Source organism: Oncorhynchus tshawytscha, linkage group LG12 (assembly GCF_018296145.1).
Source record: "Oncorhynchus tshawytscha isolate Ot180627B linkage group LG12, Otsh_v2.0, whole genome shotgun sequence".
Lineage (NCBI taxonomy): Eukaryota > Metazoa > Chordata > Actinopteri > Salmoniformes > Salmonidae > Oncorhynchus > Oncorhynchus tshawytscha.
In genome coordinates, this window is record NC_056440.1 from 37,566,174 (window position 1) to 37,588,840 (window position 22,667).

Genomic DNA, 22,667 nt, shown 5'->3' on the forward strand with positions numbered 1-22,667 from the left:
TGTGTGTAGATTGATGAGGGGAAAACTGTTTAAATCAATTTTAGAATAACATGCTGACCCGAACACACACGTGTGAGTCTGCATGCACCATTGCATGCGTGTTGATTTTGTCTCCCCACACCAGACGTGATCAGGACACCCAGGTTGAAATATCAAAACAAACTCTGAACCAATTATATTCATTTGGGGACAGGTAGAAACGTATTAAAAAAAGCATTAAACATTTATGGCAATTTAGCTAGCTAGCTTGCTTGCTGTTGCTAGCTAATTTGTCCTGGGATATAAACATTGGTTATTTTAACATTACAAAACTTGGAAAAAGTCAAATGGTCTGAATACTTTCCGAATGCACTGTACTTCTTGACTCAATACATTTTAGCTTTTAATTAATTTGTAAAACTTTCAAAAAACAATTCCACTTTGACATTATGGGTATTGTGTGACAAATGTAATCCATTTAACATTTTGGCTGTAACACAAAATGTGGAAAATGTCAAGGAGTGTAATTTTTTAAAATTTGTCTCTCACTTAAACAATGGGGAGGAACCAGGGGCTGGATTCACAAAACACTTCTTACACAAAAACTTAAGAACTTCTTAAGATAGTTTGTAAGTGCATTTCCTCAACGAATCTTAAGATGTTGCTGGGTAACCAATTTAGCTAGCTATCTAGTTAGCAATGGCAGTCATGTTAGCATATTTCATACTGAGATTGCTGTTCTAAAACACGTTCTTTCTTCTTAAGTCTATAGTTAAGGAAAAGATATCAGTGAAGACATTTCTTCTTAATAAGGTTTTGGGAATCTGGCCCCAGATGATTAATTTTAGGCAACTGGAATTCTTAGCAGTTTTATTTTTTTCACATTTAAAAAAAAAATACAACCTGCCCAATGGGGCAACCTCAGAGCAGGACTGCTCACTTGCCCCAGGCAATAGGGAAATTCTTAATGTCAATCCCCAAAACTTTAGCACCGTGTGGGGAGTTGAAAAGCAGATGGGGTAAAAATAGGGTGTGTGTCTTAAGAAATGGAAAAATGCCATAGCTTCTTGCATACAGTAAGTGTAGGTATTACTTTAAACTAGGCATGCACCCCCAACAGTTCCTTTGATTGTGCTTTCAGTCATAAACCACACAAACTAGATTTGAGGCAAAGCAAAATGATTATCACCCAATAGGATTAACCATATTAATTAAATGAAGGAACTTCCCTTAGGTTCTCATGCTCATATTTTGAACTGTAATACTTTAAAAGCCCAATTAATTAGCATCAAAGACTGAACACAGGACAGTTACGAGAACTGTAATCGTCACTTATTATTTTTCACCCAATTATATAATGTTGTCTGGTGATTTTAAAAAAAACCTCTGAATGTCCAAATGTATTAGTGTTGTGTCCCACAGAATAAATCATGTGGCACACCATGGGAGACAAAACAAGTGCCGATATTCCAACAGTCACATCTAGCTGGCAGTATTACCTCAAAATGTGATTTTTACTGAAGTCTAGTCTACTTCCAAAACTGAACAAGAAAAGATCCAGACAATCAAATGTTTATTACAACTATTTTTCCTAACAGGTCATTTAAAGATGATTAACTTTCTTTATCCCCATAAAGTATTAACATCAAGACTAACGTTAGTATAAGTAATTAGGCAAACAAGTGTCAAAATACACATTTAAAAATATTCATACACAAAACACATGGCAAATAAACAACAACCAAGTTGAGATATACGTTTTTTTGGGCCGATCCTGAACTTTAGAGAATAAAACAGCGTGAAGGGAGAGTCAAGGCAACTATTTGTACAACATAGAATATAGACAGAGTTGAGGCACCAAGGGTACATCACAGAAATACAGAAAAAAGATACACAACTCTTGGACTTTCAGAATTTGGAAGTGTGGTGAATGATGAGGGCTGGTATAACAGAGGCGTTAGTGTCATGAGGAAGCTCTCTTCTCCTCATACGGTGACTCGTACACATCCATAGGGGGGCAAGTGCAGACCAGGTGCTGGTCACCGTATATGTCGTCAATCCTGGAGATGGATGGCCAGAACTTGGTCTCTGGCCTCACAAATGGCTGGAAGTTTTAAAATGAGAAACATTTGAGTTTACCATGCTTACAATTTGTTAACATTAATACAGAGAGAGTAAAATAATCTGTGTCTAACGATTTTGGTAAATCAAATTGTAAACAGAGCCATAATTTCCTCAGTGTGGAAGTGGAGTTGGTAGTGATGTTTTCCAGATGGAAGACTCACCAGGGGGAAAGCAGCGTACTCCCTGGAGTATGGCCTGTCCCAGGTGGAGGAGGTGATGCTCGCCAGGGAGTGAGGGGCCATCTGTGGACACAGACAGACGCAAGTGAACACCTATTTTAGCTGCTCTGGCAACATACCTCAACTCTTGCTACATTTAGGTCATATCAATAAAGCACACATTTTTTATAACACCAGAGTGGTATGTCTTATCACAATCAGTTGTTATAACTTAGGTTGAAATATAGGATGCTATCACACACACATTTAATTGAGGAAAATAGCTATGAGTTTATAGACCATTGTATGTAGCTGATTGCATGGCTTAATACACACAGTGTAAATTTGTCTATGAGTCAGGCCAGTGAAGTGCACCTTCAGTGGGTTAACGCGGGCATCCATCCTGCCTTCCTCAATGTCTGCTATTTCCTGTCTGATTCCCATCAATGCATCACAGAAGCGGTCCATCTCTGCCTTGTCCTCCGACTCCGTGGGCTCGATCATCAGGGTTCCTGCCACGGGCCACGACATGGTGGGTGCATGGAAACCTGGCCAGGGTCAGACAGAGGGGGATGAGGAGAGGGCTCAGTTAAATAAATAAAAAAGTAAAAAACATTACTTTAAATATGTACTTAAGTAAGCAGAGGTCCTGTGTGTGGAATGTGGGGAAACATTTGCATATATATATATATATATATATATATATTTTTTTTTTTTTTTTAAATATTTTTTATTTGCAATTATCTTTTACATAATATACAGAAAGAGACAGAAGTAGACCCTGTTGACTTTTAAGCAGTACCAAACTATCCGTAAATGCAATGTGAATATCCATGTTCCAGCTCACCATAATCCTGTAGCCTTTTTGCCACATCCACCGCTTCAATGTTGGCGGTCTTCTTGAATGGCCTCACATCCAAAATAAACTCGTGGGCACAAAAACCTGTGGACCCCCCCAAAATATATGTGTTAATTAAGAAAAATCAACATTTGCTAGTGTTGGCCGATTACTGATGGACACAGGACATCATACTTGGGTGAATAGGACCAACACCACTCACCTTTCCTGCCTTTGAAGAGGATCTTGTAGTGGCTCTCTAATCTCTTGGCCATGTAATTGGCATTAAGGATAGCCACCTCTGTGGCATGAACCAGTCCCTTGGCTCCCATCATCTACACAGTAGGATCCAAAAAGGGTATCAACGCATGTACTAAACTGGTACGTCCCCACTTCAGTTGCATGTTTTTCTCCCATGCATTTGCCTATAAAGACCTTTAAGTATCACCAATAAAGTATCACTATTCTAACAAATCTATCATTATCTCTATTTACATTTCATGGCACTGAACCATAGGATAGTTACAGTACACTGGTATTGACCTTGATGTAAGCCCAAGAGATTGGCAGAATGGCACTGGAGCCCCAGGGGGCAGCACTGATGGTGCCCAGGGAGCTGGACATGTTGCCTGCTGACATGCTGACCACTGGGTGGCAGGGCAGGAACGGGGCGAGGTGCTCCTTCCTGTTAAACATGCACAACTCCATTAAGTCATCAAAAGTCATTAATGATCCACTTTTAAGTCATGTTTTGCACAAAAAAAATAGTGCCAGGAGTGTTTCCTTACCATGAATGCACGCATTACTGAGTCACTTCAGATAAAAGTGTCTACTAAATGGCATACATATATTATGTGACCCTGACCAGGACAGAACTCCCCATTTATAATGGATTTGGCCAGTTATATTCCTTTGGGCAGGTTCAGTTTTTGTACTTAGTCCATTACTGTGCATTTGATGTAAACAATCCTGTTACGGTCACTTACACTCCGATAGGACCCATCCCTGGTCCTCCGCCCCCGTGGGGGATACAGAAGGTCTTGTGTAGGTTCAAGTGAGACACGTCAGATCCGTAGTCACCAGGACGACACAAGCCCACCTGTAGAGAGCAGAGCAGGCAGGAGAGAGAGGAGATTACAGGGTGATAGAAAGGCAATTCTCCAAAATTACATTTCCTCTTATCTGCAGAAGCAGGTGCTACTGTACTGGTGGAGGGTAAAATGCATCAGACTTGAGTTTAAAAATAATCTTTCAAACGTAATTGCTCAAATACTTGATCCTGCCTGGAGTACCAAATGTTTGTTTATTTGCACGTTTGGGACTATTGCATTGCTTCTGTTGCCCCAGGCAAGCTCTATGAAACACAGCCTAAGTATTTTAATGATTTGAAATACTATTTGAATCCATGCCTGCAATGCACGAGGTAGTGAAACATGTTATTCATATGAAAGAGGGTTTTTCCCCCACCACTCCACATCCAAATATCCCTGCCCTTAGGATCCTATGTAGACTGACTATGCAAGAGGCCAATGCTGACAGGGGAGGAAAAGCATGAGAAAGTTGACCTCTGCTCAAGAAAGGAATTTTGGGGTGCTCAGACCAATGGCTATTGGTGCAAGGAGGTTTGAAGAAATGTGTATTTTTCACAGCCTTGTGGTCAAAGGTCACTCTGTACACTGTGGAATAGCACACCCATGCACTCCCTGGGAGCCTTGTAAAAATGCTATGTTCAAATGCTACAAATAAGTAACTAAATAATATACACTACATGACCAAAAGTAGTGTCGAAAAGTATGTGGACAACTGCTCGTCGAACACCTCTTTTCAAAATCTTGGGCATTAATATGGAGTTGGTCCCCCCTTTGCTGCTAGAACAGCCTCCACTCTTCTGGGAAGTCTTCCACTGGATGTTGGAACATTGCTTTGAGGACTTACTTCCATTCAGCCAAAAGAGCATTAGTGAGGTCGGGCACTGATGTTGGGCGATTAGGCCTTGCTCCCAGTCGGCATTCCAATTCATCCCAAAGGTGTTCGATGGGGTTGAGGTCACACCAATCTCGACAAACCATTTCTGTAAGCACCTCGCTTTGTGCTCGGGGGCATTATCATGCTGGAACAGAAAAGGAACTTCCCCAAACTGTTGCCAAAAAGTAGGAAGCACAGAATCGTCTTGAACGTCATTGTATGCTGTAGCATTAAGATTTCCCTTCACTGGAACTAAGCCCAAACCATGAACAACAGCCCCAGCCCCTAGACATTTCCACTTCACAATAACAGCACTTACAGTTGACCGGGGCAACTCTAGCAGTTTGACGAACTGACTTGTTGGAAAGGTGGCATCCTATGACGGTGCCACGTTGAAAGTGACTGAGCTATTCAGTAAGTCCATTCTACTGCCAATGTTTGTCTATGGAGATTGCATGGCTGTGTGCTCGATTTTATATATGCAACGGGTGTGGTTGAAATAGCCAAATCCACTCATTTGAAGGGGTGTCCACATTCTTGTGTGTGTATGTGAATACACACACACATGCACACAGTATCTCAATTAAATAAAATAACTACATTTATTCAAAATAGTCTTGTGATTGATGGGTCCATGATTTGAACACCTGGATAAGCAACCCAATGTGTTATTTTAATTATTTTGGCAAAAAGGGTCAAAGTTTTACTCTACAAAATAGTTTATATAAACACACTGTTCAACTTAAAAAGTATCTATGCAGTATGTCCACACAAAAACATACTTTATCAGCAAGGTGACAAAAATATACTCTTCTCTCACCTGTGCGTTCATATTAGCACCGTCCAGGTAGACCTGTCCACCATTCTGGTGGATGAGATTGCACACATCATCAATGCTCTCCTCAAACACACCAAAGGTGGAGGGGTACGTTATCATCATGGCTGCCAGGTTAGCCTTGTGTTTGTCCACCTAAGTGAGGAATAATGGGTTAGTCCGTGTGACTCTGCAATGTGAGAGGCCACTTTTAAGGGGGCTAATTCACTGCTGGTTGCACGACCGGTAGATAGTGACCACCGACTCTCTGGCCACCATGTTTCTCAACTATTCTTTGTGCCTAGATTTAAAAGCATTTGAGGGGATACTCAAGATGATTGGTTATATTTAAAGGCTCTTCTGTAACAGCAAGCTTATTATCAGAATCACTCCAACCAGCTATTACCAGTGCCTTGAGGTTTGCCATGTCAATGTTGCCATCCTTGTCCACCTCCACCACCTGCACCTTCATGCCAGCCATCTGGGCACTGGCTGGGTTGGTACCATGGGCTGACTTGGGGATCAGACAAACCTGAGCAAAATAGAAAACATCAAAGACAGTTACAATCAGACCATCACAAAGTAAAAGAGATCCAACTAGGCCTAAGTAAGTCAACCATTACAGCATTAGAGTCCTAACATTTCTTTGTGCAAATCTCTGACATCAATGCAAAATAGGTAATCAGCTGATTTTATCCCTTATTAGGTGACTTATTTATACATTTTCAACCATGTCACAGGGACACGAATACCTGTGTGTTTGTTGGGTAACATTTACATTCCCCCCTGACGGGAAAAACAGCCGCGCTCAATCAGTTTTGCCCATGACTTGCTGATCCCAAAGTCTTAAAAATCACCAAATATGGGATCTTGAAATCAAGTAACCTCCAGGTAGTGTTGGGTTTTCTGTCCTTTATTTGCACAACTGTGGACATTGACTGTTTGAAAAGCTCACACCACTATCTAAGATGTGCTTATAAGGGAGTTGTTATTTTTGATAGTGGTGAGAGCTCTTGAGACAAATGTCAAATTACAAAACGGGAACTCTACTTGACACGGTTGTGATACTTAGATTTACATTTTAGTAATTTAGCAGACGATCTTATCCAGAGCGATTTACAGAAGCAATTAGGGTTAAGTACCTTGCTCAAGGGCACATCGGCAGATTTTCCACCTAGTCTGCTCAGGGATTCGAACCAGCAACCTTTCAGTTACTGGTTCAACTCTTAACCGCTAGTCTACTTGAGGACTTTCAAACAGTTCCTGTTTAAGTATCCAAAACGCGATATTCTTCAGAAGGCTTTTCCAATACAATGTCTGTTGGCAAACGAGTGGATGATTATCTTTGCCATCATCATACCTATAAGCGGTCTGTACCTAAAACAAGTCTCTTGATGCCTTTACATGCGCTGATAAACAAATGATTGTAGGCAGGTCTAAGTATCCCATGTGCAATACCATGTGACACGCTTATTACAGGCTGAATACAGCAAACATTCAGGCTGAACATTTATTAGGGTTATCATTTATAGTACATACACCCCCACATTTCTGACAATATACTCCCAAAAATACTGTAATTTTATAATCTACATTTTATTGCATTAACAATTAACAAAGGGTGGACATACTAGCCTAGAGGTTAGAGCATTGGGCCAGTAACCGAAAGCTGACAAGGTTGTTCTGCCACTGAGCAAGGCAGTTAACCCACTGTTCCCCGGGCGCAGAAGATGTGCAGGGGGCTGCCACAATCGACATCCACCTCTCAGATTCGGGGGGGTTGGGTTAAATGCGGAAGACACATTTCAGTTGTACAACTGACTAGGTATCCCCCTTTCCCATACTGCATGACTCTGCCTTGCCTAGTACGTGTGCTAGCAAAAATGAGTGTGTTTCGTTCCATTAGAACAATACTTACCGTTCTATGGGCATCTCCTTTAGAGTTCAGGTAGGCTTTGATGGCAGCGAGGCCAGCGTATTCTCCCTGAGCACCACTAAAAAGACAAGGTCATCCAGTTTGTTAATGTACCAGCCACATGCTCAGAAACATGCTCCCAGTAAAGTCCTGTCTCAGCATAACCATCAAACGTGCCAAGTTCTAAGGTTGGTCAATGGGCTTTACAGTAACTGTAAAGGGAAAGCATAGACTAAGTTGAACAACCATACCGCTATCTAGCCATCTAGGCCAATGTCACACGGTGTGCTATACATCAGCCCAGATAATACTGAATAAGTGGGGGGGGGGACCATAGAGATATCAGCCACAAAGCTAGCTTTGATCGTTAAATGATCAAGTAAAATGACCTGAACTAAATCCAACGATCATTTGACAGTGGGGTAAATCAGTTTGGTAAATCACGCTCAGACGATGTGTGGGAAACTGACATCCCAGTTGGTCATGAATCCCCCCCCCCGCACACAGAATGTTGGTGTCAGTGAGGGGCTTACCTGTTGGGTTGGAAGGAGATCTTGTCATAGCCAGTCACCTCACAGAGGTCCTTCTCCAGCTGCCTGAAGAGCTGCTGGTAACCCTCAGCCTGGTCCAGGGGACAAAAGGGGTGAAGGTTGGCAAACTCATTCCAGGTGATGGGCTAAAACAGTTGGAAAGAGGGAACAATGTGAGAAATAGTCAGAACACCATCATAAAAAAAGGACTGCAGTAATCAGGGTAAAAAGGGGACATACACTGAGTGTACAAAACATGAAAGCTATGATCCCTTATTGATGTCACCTGTTAAATCCAATTCAGTCCGTGTAGATGAAGGGGAGGAGAGGTTAAAGAAGGATTTTTTCCACTCAATACTAGGGAGGTGTATTAATGTTTTGTCCAAGGAGAGATATTAACCAGGGTTCAATTCAAATGGAAGAAAGTCAATTCAGGCACTGATTGGATTTTAAAATGAAGGAGAAAAAACAACAACTTTTTAAATAAATAGCTTTTACTTTTAAGTTTATTGAGAAATCATTGAAAATACATGCCCTTTTTTAAATTATTGAATTGGAATTTCAGTTTATGTCCTGAATTGACTGCCTTTAATTCAAATTGACCTGTTATTAACTCACCATGAGCTCTGAAGAACTGTTCAGCTTCATTGTGCAGGAACCCTGACATGGAAAACAAAATGGATATTAAAAATGGTGATAGCCCACTAATCTTTACAGTGGTTTGCAGTTTTTTTGTGTAGTATTCAGATCATGTGAACAGCACCATGTCTAAAGTAAAACATGTCTTATTTGCTTTCCCATGAGACTCACCAGTGGGATCATGCTGTGAACCAGAGAGATGTCCTTGTTCTCCAGGCGTTTCATGTAGCGCACAATGTTGGTCTCAGAGTGGTAACTGCACGGGGACGAAGAATCAGAGTGAATCAAGATCATAACACACGTTTTAGGCCTAATATGTTATTTCACTTCTAAAACCTTGTATTATCACTTACAGTACATGTGTTAACAACCTTATGTTACCAGTGTAAGAAATTATTCTATCAGGCATCAAGTGCAGTTTGGGACAACAGAAAGAACTAATCAATATGGAAGGTCAGCTAATGTCTCTCACCATTATGGTATCATACTGATAATACTATTGTTGCTGAGAACACAAGTCATAATAACAATTATGGCATATCAAGCGTCATCCTCATCACGCCCAGGCCAGTACTGGAATTTGAGTTCGTTACAAACAGACCAACCTGTTGAAGACTGCGTGGGTGAGGTACTTGCTGGTCCTCTTGAAAGGACTACCCATAATGCCTTTCACTCTTTCACCCATCTTTTCAGCAATGAGCTCCTGTCAATTGAGATTTAATGGAATTATATATGGGATAGCTGAAATCAGTGTTTGTCCCATGGCTTCAAGATGCATCTTTTGCACTCACTCTCAAGATAGCAATCGGGTCAACGCAGAGTTTATGCATACTCCTATATGGAATATTGAAATCAAAACGTACCGCTGAGGATTCACATCCAAAGACCCAGAGCAGATCGTCCAAGTCCCTCTCTTTCACCGTCTCATCCAGAGACACACCTAACTAGGGAAACACAGTAATCATTTCAGAGTGAAAAAAATGTGTGTGTGTGTGTCTAAAGCATAAATGAACATGGCCACACGTGGCTTATTCACAGGGGTGCTAATTCTACAATGCTGCAGATAGATATTTAATGAGTAGAGCTCAAATGGCTCTACAATACATTTCTATCTGAATGTTCTGTAACACTTCATCTGGAACTAGCCCCTGGTTTTATCTATAGGGGGGACTCAACGTAAGAGTATCTATGCTTCATTTACAAAATTATTCGACAACGTATTCTAAGGGTCATACATTGTCAATAAAGCACATGGGAGCATGGACTGAAGTGTGATGTGTTTTGTTGTACCTTTGTTGCCCTGCTTACAGTAGGAACACTGGATGGACGTGTATGTAATCTATTCCTAAAACGTATCTGGTACTACTCACCACTCCCTCGCCATAAACACGCAGGTTGATCTCTCTCTGGACAGCCCTCGCCAGAATGTCCTTGGCTGCCACACTGCAGCCAACCTTCAGTGTGTCAAAGAACATCTCGCTGTGCAGCCTGTGTCCGGCCCGCTTCAGACCTGATACAAAGGGAGGGAGAGAAAGGCATTTCTAAAAACCCAGTATCATTCATAAGTTATCTAAAGAAAAGCAATGTTACTATTTCTTTCTTAATACACGCTTGTGATTGAATTAGGTCACGGTTGATTGACATAAGGCCCTAAGTGTTGTGATGTAAGAGAAGAAGGGTTGGCAGATAAAGCAATGCACATGTGCAGTGAGAGTGTTGGAGGACATACCCTCAGCCAGGATCAGTGCAGCATTGTGTGTCCTCTCAGCAATGTGCTTTAAGCCCTGGGGACCATGATACACTCCAAACATGGCTGCCATATTGGCCAGCAGAGCCTGGAAGAGACATATACAGTTTGAAGGTGAGAGAAAGTTCTTTAAAAATATACTTAGAAAAATGCAGACAACCACTACACCTAGTTTATTTTTAATTTTAAATGTACACAAAATAACTGCTCTGGGGCAAAGTGTGTCGGTATTGTAAGGAGGCTCAGTGTCTCAGTGTCTCAGTGTGTGTCATGTTAGGTTCTAATTTTTCAGAGTAAGTAACTCACAGACTCTAGAGAAGCTTTAACCAAGTTTAATTCTTCCCATAGGATCTGTACAGCTGTAATTCAGACAGCAAAACATTTCTCACCATCACAGTTATATACATCCCACTTAAGAAACTCCTCCTTCTCTCCAATCCTTACATTTTATGGTTCAACAGGAAAAGGGTAACAGAACACCAAACCCTTATTACTCCCTTAAGGGACTCTGTTCTCACCTACTGACCTCAACCCCTCCTTCACCTAATCCACAGATCTGCATCTGTCATCTCTATCTCAACACGTTGCTTTCCTCCCTTCCACCCAACACATTCCGAAGCTATCTGTCTTCCTACAGAGAACCATTAACTTCTGACATAAAACCCAGCCCCATTCACTCCTTCTACTCAAGGCTTCTATCATTTATTTCATATCTCAATGTTCAAAGTTTAGCCGATTCCAACAGTCAATATTGGATGGCTCAGTGTGTCAATATTGGATGTAGGCTCAGTGTGTCAATCTTGGATGGAGGTTCAGTGTGTCAATATTGGATGGAGGCTCAGTGTGTCAATATTGGATGGAGGCTCAGTGTGTCGGGTGTACAGTACCTGCGCAGTGCAGATGTTACTTGTGGCCTTGTCTCTGCGGATGTGCTGCTCTCTGGTCTGCAGGGCCAGGCGGTACACCTCCTTACCAGCGGCATCCCTGCAGGTGAAAAAGGGACATTTAAAACAAATGTACATCAAGATATTGTCTTTATGTATGTGTTCCACATACTTCAGTCTTTTAGACTATGAGCAAGTATGATATAAAGTAAATCTCGATATGCTGCTTATATTGCCCAAAATTGAACAACATCAAGAGATCTGACTTCCATTCTGAACAGGACCAATGTGAATCTCAAGGGCTCTCACCTTGTCACTCCCACCATCCTGCCAGGCATCATCCTGACCAGGTTTTCTTTGACAGAGAAGAAGGCAGCGTGGGGACCACCATAGCAGAGAGGTACCCCGAACCTCTGGGAGCTGCCCAGGGCAATGTCCACCCCAAATTCTCCAGGGGGGCGTAGCACACACAGGGCCAGCAGGTCAGTGGCACAGCAAGCCAGAGCCTACAGGGATGAGTGACAGTGAGGCGACAGGGTAGCCTAGTGGTTAGAGCGGTGGACTTGTAACCGGAAGGTGGCAAGTTCAAATCCCGAGCTGACAAGGTACAAATCTGTCGTTCTGCCCCTGAACCCACTGTTCCTAGGCCGTCATTGAAAATAAGAATTTGTTCTTAACTGACTTGCCTAGTTAAATAAAGGTAAAATAAAAAAATCTAAATAAATACACAGCACTTAGGTACCAAACTGGAGTCACCACATCCTACACTTTCTCCTGTGCCCACTGTTCAACCAAAGACCTGCATCAAAGGGAATCACTGTGAATGTTTTTTGTTTTTCACCTTTATTTAACCAGGTAAGCTAGTTGAGAACAAGTTCTCATTTGCAACTGCGACCTGGCCAAGATAAAGTGTAGCAATCCGACACATACAACAACAGAGTTACACATGGAATAAACAAAACATACAGTCAATAATACAGTAGAACAAAAGACAACAAAAAGTCTATATACAGTGAGTGCAAATTAGGTAAGTTAAGGAAATAAATAGGCCATGGTGGCGAAGTAATTACAATATAGCAATTAAACACTGGAATGGTAGATCGACAGAAGATGAACGTGCAAGTAGAGATACTGGGGTGCAAAGGAGCAAATTAAATAAATAAATACCAGTATGGTGATGAGGTAGATAGATAGCCCATCTGTAAACAGCCCATCTATGTACAGGTGCAGTGATCTGTGAGCTGCTCTGACAGCTGGTGCTTAAAGCTAGTGAGGGAGATGTGAGTCTTCAGTTTCAGAGATTTTTGCAATTCGTTCCTGTCATGAGCAGCAGAGAACTGGAAGGAAAGACGACCAAAGGAGGAATTGGCTTTGGGGGTGACCAGTGAGATATACCTGCTGGAGCGCGTGCTACGAGTGGGTGCTGCTATGGTGACCAGCGAGCTGAGATAAGGCGGGGCTTTACCGAGCAGAGACTTGTAGATAACCTGTAGCCAGTGGGTTTGGCGACGAGTATGAAGCGAGGGACAACCAACGAGAGCGTACAGGTCGCAATGGTGGGTAGTGTATGGGGCTTTGGTGACAAAACAGATGGCACTGTGATAGACTGCATCCAGTTTGTTGAGTAGAGTGTTGGAGGCTATTTTATAGATGACATCACCGAAGTCGAGGATCGGTAGGATGGTCAGTTTTACGAGGGTATGTTTGGCAGCATGAGTGAAGGATGCTTTGTTGCGATATAGGAAGTCGATTCTAGATTTAATTTTGGATTGGAGATGCTTAATGTGTGTCTGGAAGGAGAGTTTACAATCTAACCAGACAACCAGGTATTTGTAGTTGTCCACGTATTCTAAGTCAGAGCCTTCCAGAGTAGTGATGCTGGACGGGCGAGCAGGTGCGGGCAGTGATCGATTGAATAGCATGCATTTAGTTTTGCTTGCGTTTAAGAGCAGTTGGAGGCCACGGAAGGAGAGTTGTATGGCATTGAAGCTCATCTGGAGGTTAATTAACAGTGTCCAAAGAGGGGCCAGAAGTATACAGAATGGTGTCGTCTGCGTAGAAGTGAATCAGAGAATCACCAGCAGCAAGAGCAGCATCATTGATGTATACAGAAAAGAGAGTCGGCCCGTGAATTTAACACTGTGGCACACCCAGAGACTGTCAGAGGTCCGGACAACAGGCCCTCCGATTTGACACACTGAACTCTATCAGAGAAGTAGTTGGTAAACCAGGCGAGGCAATCATTTGAGAAACCAAGGCTGTCGAGTCTGCCAATAAGAATGTTGTGATTGACAGAGTTGAAAGCCTTGGCCGGGTCAATGAATACGGCTGCACAGTAATGTCTCTTGACAATGGCGGTTATGATGTCATTTAGAACCTTGAGCGTGGCTGAGGTGCACCCATGACCAGCTCTGAAACCAGATTGCATAGTGGAGAAGGTATGGTGGGATTCAAAAATGGTCAGTAATCTGTTTGTTAACTTGGCTTTCGAAGACCTTAGGGTAGGATAGATATAGGTCTGTAGCATTTTGGGTCTAGAGTGTCACCCCCTTTGAAGAGGGGGATGACCGCGGCAGATTTCCAATCTTTGGAAATCTCAGAAGATACAAAAGTGAGGTTGAACAGGCTAATAATAGGAGTTGCAACAATTTCGGCAGATAATTTTAGAAAGAGAGGGTCCAGATTGTCTAGCCTGGCTGATTTGTAGGGGTCCAGATTTTGCAGCTCTTTCAGAACATCAGCTATCTGGATTTGGGTAAAGGAGAAATGGTGGGGGCTCTGGCGGGTTGCTGTGGAGGGTGCCGGGCAGTTGACCGGGGTAGGGGTAGCCATGTGGAAAGCATGGCCAGCCGTAGAGAAATGCTTATTGAAATTCTCAATTAAAGTGGATTTATCGGTGGTGACAGTGTTTCCTAGCCTCAGCGCAGTGTGGAGCTGGGAGGAGGTGCTCTTATTCTCCATGGACTTTACAGTGTCCCAGAACTGTTTTGAGTTAGTACTACAGGATGCAAATTTCTGCTTGAAAAAGCTTGCCTTAGCATTTCTAACTGCCTGTGTATATTTGTTCCTAACTTCCCTGAAAAGTTGCATATCACGGGGACTATTCGATGCTAATGCAGAACGCCACAGGATATTTTTGTGCTGGTCAAGGGCAGACAGGTCTGGAGTGAACCAAGGACTATATCTATTCCTAGTTCTACATTATTGAGAGAGGCATGCTTATTTAAGATGGTGAGGAAGGCACTTTTAAAGAATAGCCAGGCATCATCTACTGACGGGATGAGGTCAATGTCATTCCAGGATACCCCGGCCAGGTCGATTAGAAAGGCCTGCTCGCAGAAGTGTTTCAGGGAGCATTTGACAGTGATGAGGGGTGGTTGTTTGGTCGCAGACCCATTACGGATGCAGGCAATGAGGCAGTGATCGCTGAGATCTTGATTGAAAACAGCAGAGGTGTATTTGGAGGACGAGTTAGTTAGGATGACATCTATGAGGGTGCCCGTGTTTACTGATTTGGGGTTGTACCTGGTAGGTTCATTGATAATTTGTGTGAGATGGAGGGCATCAAGCTTAGATTGTAGGATGGCCGGGGTGTTAAGCATGTCCCAGTTTAGGTGATCTAGTTGCACGAGCTCAGAAGATAGATGGGATGCAATCAATTCACATACGGTATCGAGGGCACAGCTGGGGGCAGAGGGAGATCTATAGCAAGCGGCAACAGTGAGAGACTTGTTTCTGCAAAGGTGAATTTTTAGAAATAGAAGCTCAAATTGTTTGGGTACAGACTTAGATAGCCTGCAGAGTTCTGTATTAATATCTTTGCAGTAGATTGCAACACCGCCCCCTTTGGCAGTTCTATCTTGGCGGAAAACGTTATAGTTAGCGATGGAGATTTCAGGGTTTTTGGTGGTTTTCCTAAGCCATGATTCAGACACGGCTAAGACATCTGGGTTGGCAGAGTGTGCTAAAGCAGTGAGTAAAACCAACTTAGGGAGTAGACATCTAATGTTAACATGCATGAAACCAAGGTCTTTATGGTTACAGAAGTCAACAAATGAGAGCACCTGGGGAGTGGGAGTGGAGCTAGGCACTGCAGCACCTGGATTAACCTCCACATCACCAGAGGAACAGAGGAGAAGTAGGATAAGGGTACGGTTAAAGGCTATACGAACTGGCCGTCTAGCATGTTCGGAACAGAGAGTAAAAGGAGCAAGTTTCTGGGCACGATAGCATAAATTCAAGGCATAGTGTACAGACAAAGGTAAGGTAGGATGTGAGTACATTGGAGGTAAACCTAGGCATTGAGTAATGATGAGAGAGATATAGTCTCTAGAGATGTTTAAACCAGGTGATGTCATCGCATATGTAGGAGGTGGAACAACATGGTTGGTTAAGGCATATTGAGCAGGGCTAGAGGCTCTACAGTGAAATAAGACCGTAATCACTAACCAGGACAGTAATGGATGAGGCATATTGATATTAGAAAGAGGCATGCGTAGCCAAGTGAACATATGGGTCCAGTGAGTGGTTGGGCTGACTGGAGACACGGCGATTCAGACAGTTAGCAGGCCGATGCTAACAAGCTAACAGTTAGTAGGCCGGAGATAAACAAGCTAGCAGTTAGTAGACCGGGGCAAGCTAGCAGTTAGCAGGCCGGCTTAGCAAGCAAGCAGTTAGCAGGGGCTAGCAGTTACAGACCGGGCAGGGAAGCTAGCAGTTAGCAGGCCGGGGCCGGCAAGCTAGCAGTTAGTAGACCGGGGCAAGCTATGTGGCGTAGCAAGAAGGGATCCTTTCCTACCAAACCAGGAGCGACAAATCCAAATAAGTCTACCAAACCCCCACCCCAATTTACTTGAAGATGTATTTTATTTTACCTTTATTTAACTAGGCAAGTCAGTTAAGAACAAATTCTTATTTTCAATGACAGTTTAGGAACAGTGGGTTAACTGCCTTGTTCAGGCGCAGAATGACAGATTTTAACCTTGTCTGCTCAGGGATTCGATCTTGCAACCGTTCGGTTATTAGTCCAACGCTCTAACCACTAGGCTACCTGCCACCCCATATCATCCTAGGTTAATAAACCATTACTAACAATAACGTCAGACGTGGCGGCTCTCTTACCCCTCCCTTGTGAGCGCGGTCCACCAGCGCTGTTAAGTCCTCCACTCTGCCGTCGGTGTCTGGGTACTGGAACAGCACCCCGCTCACATCCTTCCCACTGAAGTCCATCTCATGAGGCAGCTTCAGCATTGTCTTCACCCCGATGTAGCTGTTAGTCAACAATCACAGAGCAGAGCACCCAATAGTGAGGATGCTGCTTTTGGTACACTGTTCTAACCTTGTTCCTGAAGTATTGAAAGGATGCCCATACTTGGCTCTTGTCTGCACTACAGCGATCGTCTGAGGATGGCAACGTGGGTCAATGTAGAACGTCCTTCTCTTGTTCTGTCTGTGGAGAGCATGTAACAATAAAATTATGAACACACCTGTAGGACCAGGAGTTTTTCCTGACTAAGTGACCTGACCAGGCCTGATCCCAATTTATAGACTACAACTAGACCCTATACATGAACTTTATTAAATTAACTATCCTTTAATGGTCAACCACTATCTCTCACTTGTGTTTATTCTCGCCTTACCTATGGCAGAGTTGCATGGCCTCGGCGGCAGCTGTTGCCTCGTCCAGCAGGGAGGCGTTGGCTACAGCCATGCCCGTGATGTCACAGATCATGGTCTGGTAGTTGAGCAGACTCTCCAGGCGACCTTGAGCCACCTCGGGCTGATAGGGGGTGTACTGAGTCACCCTGAGGAGAAGAGGATACAGAGAAATCATTAAAAGACACACAGAAAAACAAGCTGGTTTTCAAGGAATCAAGACACTAGGCTGACGTGAGTGGAAGTTTACAAAGATAAAGAGAGAGAAATGCATTTGTAAAATGTAAACTCAAAGTGTTATGATTGAGAGTGTTGTCTCGTTTTAAGTTGAACAAATATGGATCACAAGATTCCACATGAGCATGTAATTTAATCCAGTGCAAACCTAAACTGGAAACTTGAGCATCAAGTCACAAGATTTCTGATTAGGGGCAAGTTCTTCTGCAACATAGCAATTAGTGCTTTAATGACTAACAGAAGCCCATACATATACACACCTTGAGTACACAATCAAATATAGAATGCCCTACTAAAATGGGGACAACTTGGCTACAAGACGAACATATCACTCTGTGTGTGTGTCAAAGTGGCCCTTACCATCCCGAATTCTCTAGAAGGTTTCTTTGTATAACTGGAGGCACGGAGCAGTTGTAGTAGCCCATTCCGATGTAAGACCTCCACACCTTGTTCATTGATGCAATCTTTTGGAGACGCTCCAAGACTTCATTCTCGCCTGGAGAAATAGCCATCACAATTGGTATCACATGCATTTGAGACAAAAAAAAATGCATTTCAATAAAAAGGAATTTCTGATGTGTATGTTTCCTTATTGGTTTTATTTAAATGACTAAAAATGTATCTTCATTTCAACTGCAAAACAGCACAAGATTGATGGCATCTTCTCTCCCATCTAGGCAGGTGGCTGCATTATGATTCCGGATCATCCTGACTCAGTCAGGATGGGGAGGAGGCTTGCATGAAACCAACTTGAAAATGATTTTACACATCCATTTTCTGAACAACCCACCAAAACAAAATGGGCAGTGACATCATATAGCATCAGATTTGCTTTCAAAATGGAGTGGATAGGAATTTAAACTAAACAGCTTTATGTGATTGGATGTGTAATCCACATCTCTGTGTCATGTTAGTGTGTGAACTGCATACAACATTTTGGTACATGTCGAATGAATTTCCATTTGGTCATCATATTACTATGCATTGGCGGGGACAATTATGTGCAACATATGGTCCCTTTCCCGATGGCTAGTTATCTAGCCTAATTCCTCAGTGCTGTGGCAGAGATCAGCCAATACACACAGAGACACTGGAATTCCTCAGGCATTCCATTGCTGCTTAGCAACTCCCTCAGAAAAGAATGGACAACACGACCCCTCTGAACCGAGTGCCCAAACTACGCTCATATTCAGGATGAGCATTTCTCCTGTTATACACCACACAAAGATGTGAACATTTGCAGTTTGAATTTAGGTGGCACAAGACGATTTACTGTAAATCCATCCTGCATTTAAAAATGTGATGCTTTAGTACACAGCAGCACAAGATGTTGTTTGGAAATATCTAACATTAATAAACAAAACAAGTGGAAGCATCATTAGTAGTAGAGGCCAGTGGTTTAGTGTGGGGGGCCGTACTGTGGATTTGCACATTTCATCAAAGGGGAGTTTCACTATGGTCGCAAAGATCCTCAAAGCAACAGAAAAGCCTGATTCAGAACCATTGTTGAGGAGAGAATCCCTTGCTGGCTTTGCAAACCAAGCTCCTCCAACTTGAACAAGCAAAAACCAGAATGGCCATCAGTTTGTTCCTTCATGCATGGCTTGCTACATAACGGAACGCGACAGAAAGGAGTGACAGAAAGTGGTATTAAACCCCCCGATCCACGGACCTTATTACCCAACCTAGAATAAGGTCCGAGCGATATTCAGTCAACCATTATGCAAATAGATACTGTGTTCTGTTCTAACATGTGACTAGTAGTACAGTGTTATTTCAGAATACACTAGGCAAAGTCTTCATTACCAATTGAAGTACTTATTCCTCTCCCCCAAGTTGAGCACTTCTGAAATATACTACATGACCAAAAGTATGTGGACACCTGCTCGTCGAACATCTCACTGCAAAATCATGGGCATTAATATAGAGTTGGTCCCCTCTTTGCTGCTGTAACAGCCTCCACTCTCCTGAGAAGGCTTTCCACTCAGTGTTGGAACATTGCTGTGGACTCTTGCTTCCATTCACCCACAAGTGCATTAGTGAGGTTGGGCACTGATGTTGGGCGATTAGGCCTGGCTCGTAGTCGACGTTCCAATTCATGCCAAAGGTGTTTGACGGGGTTGAGGTCAGGGCTCTGTGCAGGCCAGTCAAGTTCTTCCACACCTATCTCAACAAACCATTTCTTTGTGGACCTCGCTTTGTGCATGGTGGCATTGTCATGCTGAAAAAGGAAAGGGCCTTCCTAAAACCGTTGCCACAAAATCGGAGGCACAGAATCGTCTAGTGTCATTGAATACTGTAGCATTAAGATTTCCCTTCATTGGAACTAAAGGGCCTATCCCGAATCATGAAAAAAAACAGCCCCTGACCATTATTCCTCCTCCACCAAACTTTACAATTGGCACGATGCATTAGGGCAGGTAAGCGTTCTCTTGGCATCCGCCAAACCCAGCTTCGTCTGTCTGACTGCCAGATGAACTTCCGTCTGACTGCCAGAACGCATTTCCACTACTCCAGCGTCCAATGGCGTTGAGCTTTACACCCCTCCAGCCAACATTTGGCATTGCGCATGGTGATCTTAGGCTTTTGTGGGGCTGCTCGGCCATGGAAACCCATGTCATGATGCTCCCCACGAACAGTTATTACGCTGACATTGCTTCCAGAGTCAGTTTGGAACTCAGTAGTAAGTTTTGCAACACGCTTCAGCACTCGGCGGTCCCGTTCTGTGAGCTTGTGTGGCCTACCACTTCGCGGCTGAGCCGTTGTTGCTCCTAGATGTTCCACTTCACAATAACATCACTTACAGTTGACCGGGGCAGCTCTAGCAGGGCAGAAATTTGACTTGTTGGAAAGGTGGCATCCTATGACGGTGCAACGTTGAAATTCACTGAGCTCTTCAGTAAGGCCATTCTACTGACAATGTTTACCTATGGAGATTGCATGGCTGTGTGCTCTATCTAATAAACCTGTCAGCAACGGGTATGGCTGAAATAGCCAAATCCCCTCATTTGAAGGGGTGTTCACACACTTTTGTATATAATATATAGTGTATCAGGATAGTGAAAACAATGACTAATGTATCTAATGTAAAATAGAAAATGACGTAACAATAATACTAGGAATTTTGACAGCTGAGCCAGTTTCACTATTGACCTCTGAAAAGAATGCAGTAGTTTGTATGATATAGGTTATGGATCACTATCAAATGGAAAGAGCGCATTAGAGCATCAATGTACAGTAGTGAAAATATTGGCAAAAAATATGCATCTATGTTATTACAAATAATTGTCTTAAGCAATACTATTGTGTTTATTTACTTTGCATGTAATGCTTGTCTGTTTAATTGACTTATGTTTAATTCATTGTATTATGGCCATATTGTCAGTTGCTTCAGAACTATTGTTTAAATAAATGTAATTTATTATACAAAACAAGGTAAAGTAGTAATACAATGTACTGCACTTGTCCAGAATATTATGTGTATGTAGCCTTGTAAATCTCTAGCAAGTGATCTGATATGTCAGTCTCTAATGGAATTATGCAGCATGGGTTTGCTAATGAAATACACCTCGTATATGTAGGTCTGCTGTAGACAAACCATTATTGATAGAAACACGTTTCAAAAGGTCTCACTATTCGCTCAATCAACTGAAATCAGTCTATTATTAAATGTGAAAAATATGTATTCAAGTAAGAAAAATAAATGCCTAACCCATCAAGGAATCTCATGAAGTTCCTTTGTACATTTCATTCAACTGTGATGTAATGTTATAACCAGATTGAACTGGAGTTGGGACAGGAGCTCAAGGCTGAACTTTACACTCCAATTGCCATCCTATTAGCATCGGCTCCCCAACTGGAGATTGGTGCTGGTCATTGAGTTTCGCAAAAACAACTCCAAATATGTTCAAAGGAAGACTTAAGGGTGAAGAGCGCTTCACCCAATGGCACACAATAGGAGTGCAATCTACATTTCAGCCACTCGTTTGGCTTGATTTACACCCATTGTAGAATACAATTCAGAGATCAGTAAAATATATTGACAAAACATAAAAAGTGACATATGCAAGATGATTTATTACTCAATCAATTCACGATGATTTTGTCAGGGATATCAACAGAAATACATTATAACGCACTTGTAAAGAAAAATCACCGGCTAGCAAATTCAGCATTTTATAACATTGACGAGGCAATATATCTATCGAGAACACAAACATCAACAATAACACGTGCTGTCAAAGATGTTGGAAAGAAGAAACACTTACAGAGAGGATCATCCATTTTCATACTTCTTTGAATACGGATGGATTCTGGAACTGTATCTTCTATCAACTGGGCGATCGACTGAAAAGCAATAAATGCGATACAAGTCAAAACCAACTGAACTTGTATAAATAGTTGCAAGTTTACGGTATATGATAAGAAACATGCAAGAGTCCCTGCCATGCATTGGACCGACACATTAGCTTACTTTCTGTCCTATAATTTCTCTCTTTATCCAAAATGTATTTAAAACTTACCTCAAGTCCAAGCACATCCAGCATCTCCCTTTTGTCCCTTTCACCTGGGCCAATGTGCCTCTCTGCAAAATCATCGTGTCTCGGCAGTATTCTGTCTATCTGTCTAGAAGCAGCATAGACTGCAGAAGTCCGTAGACCCCGTACAGTTACACAAGCATTATTAAGTGTTTGGATTATATTATGTTGTTTCCCAAAAATACGGCTTTTACCATGAATGTGTCTGCAAGGCGCATGGGGATTCACAGACTTGGCGAATAGGATCCCCCATGACTTTGCACAGCTTTGCATTTTTAACTCACTAAAACGATAATGTAAAATGTATATATATAGATTAAAGAAATCTTCCAAGCGGCCGACCTCAACTGAATCCCTTAGACACTGCTCTGCTTTCTCCCAAAGTATCTGCAAACTACTTGAAACTGTTTAATTTATACGCCTGCCCATTCCACAAGAACTAACCAATCGATAAGAGAACGGTCGCTGAATATGCCAGGCTGCACTGAGCCCAGATACGGAAGCGAGACATCAAACTCCTTAATTTTTCTGGTTTATATACAGTCAATGAAAGCCGACCAGACCCAGTTGCCAATGCATTGGTGCCTATGGGAGAGCCACCCCGGTTAGTAGACACATTTTTCCCCAATCGTAAACGGGACATA

The 22,667-nt window shown here is 42.6% G+C and overlaps 1 protein-coding gene across 2 annotated transcripts; it reads right to left on the bottom strand.

Moving 5' to 3' along the window:
- Positions 1-1,535: 1,535 nt before the first annotated feature.
- On the bottom strand, positions 1,536-22,496 carry LOC112263127 (glycine dehydrogenase (decarboxylating), mitochondrial). 2 transcript variants are annotated; one of them, XM_024439127.2, is made up of 26 exons: positions 22,218-22,496; positions 22,009-22,127; positions 21,754-21,832; positions 17,846-17,981; positions 17,233-17,397; positions 16,965-17,042; positions 16,715-16,862; positions 11,903-12,099; positions 11,597-11,693; positions 10,692-10,797; positions 10,333-10,472; positions 9,826-9,906; positions 9,568-9,665; positions 9,134-9,218; positions 8,942-8,983; positions 8,327-8,469; positions 7,797-7,872; positions 6,285-6,410; positions 5,885-6,034; positions 4,086-4,198; positions 3,643-3,784; positions 3,323-3,434; positions 3,109-3,204; positions 2,637-2,809; positions 2,265-2,345; positions 1,536-2,083 (listed from the first exon to the last, which is right to left on the bottom strand). In XM_024439127.2, exons 1-26 carry the CDS (start codon positions 22,294-22,296, stop codon positions 1,943-1,945), a joined length of 3,003 nt encoding a protein of 1,000 aa, XP_024294895.1. In that variant the 5' UTR covers positions 22,297-22,496; the 3' UTR covers positions 1,536-1,942. The 2 variants fall into 2 exon arrangements, with proteins under 2 accessions (XP_024294895.1, XP_024294894.1); XM_024439126.2 differs by having other exon boundaries at positions 22,009-22,496.
- Between the last annotated feature and the right edge of the window lie 171 nt (positions 22,497-22,667).

Coding starts and splice junctions, on each gene's coding strand:
- LOC112263127 (XM_024439126.2), bottom strand. CDS start 22,296: ATGCAAAGCTGTGCAAAGTCATGGGGGATCCTATTCGCCAAGTCTGTG. Junction 21,833..22,008: donor TGGATGTGCTTGGACTTGAG/GTAAGTTTTAAA, acceptor ATTGCTTTTCAG/TCGATCGCCCAGTTGATAGA. Junction 12,100..16,714: donor ACCGCGCTCACAAGGGAGGG/GTAAGAGAGCCG, acceptor TCATCCCTGTAG/GCTCTGGCTTGCTGTGCCAC.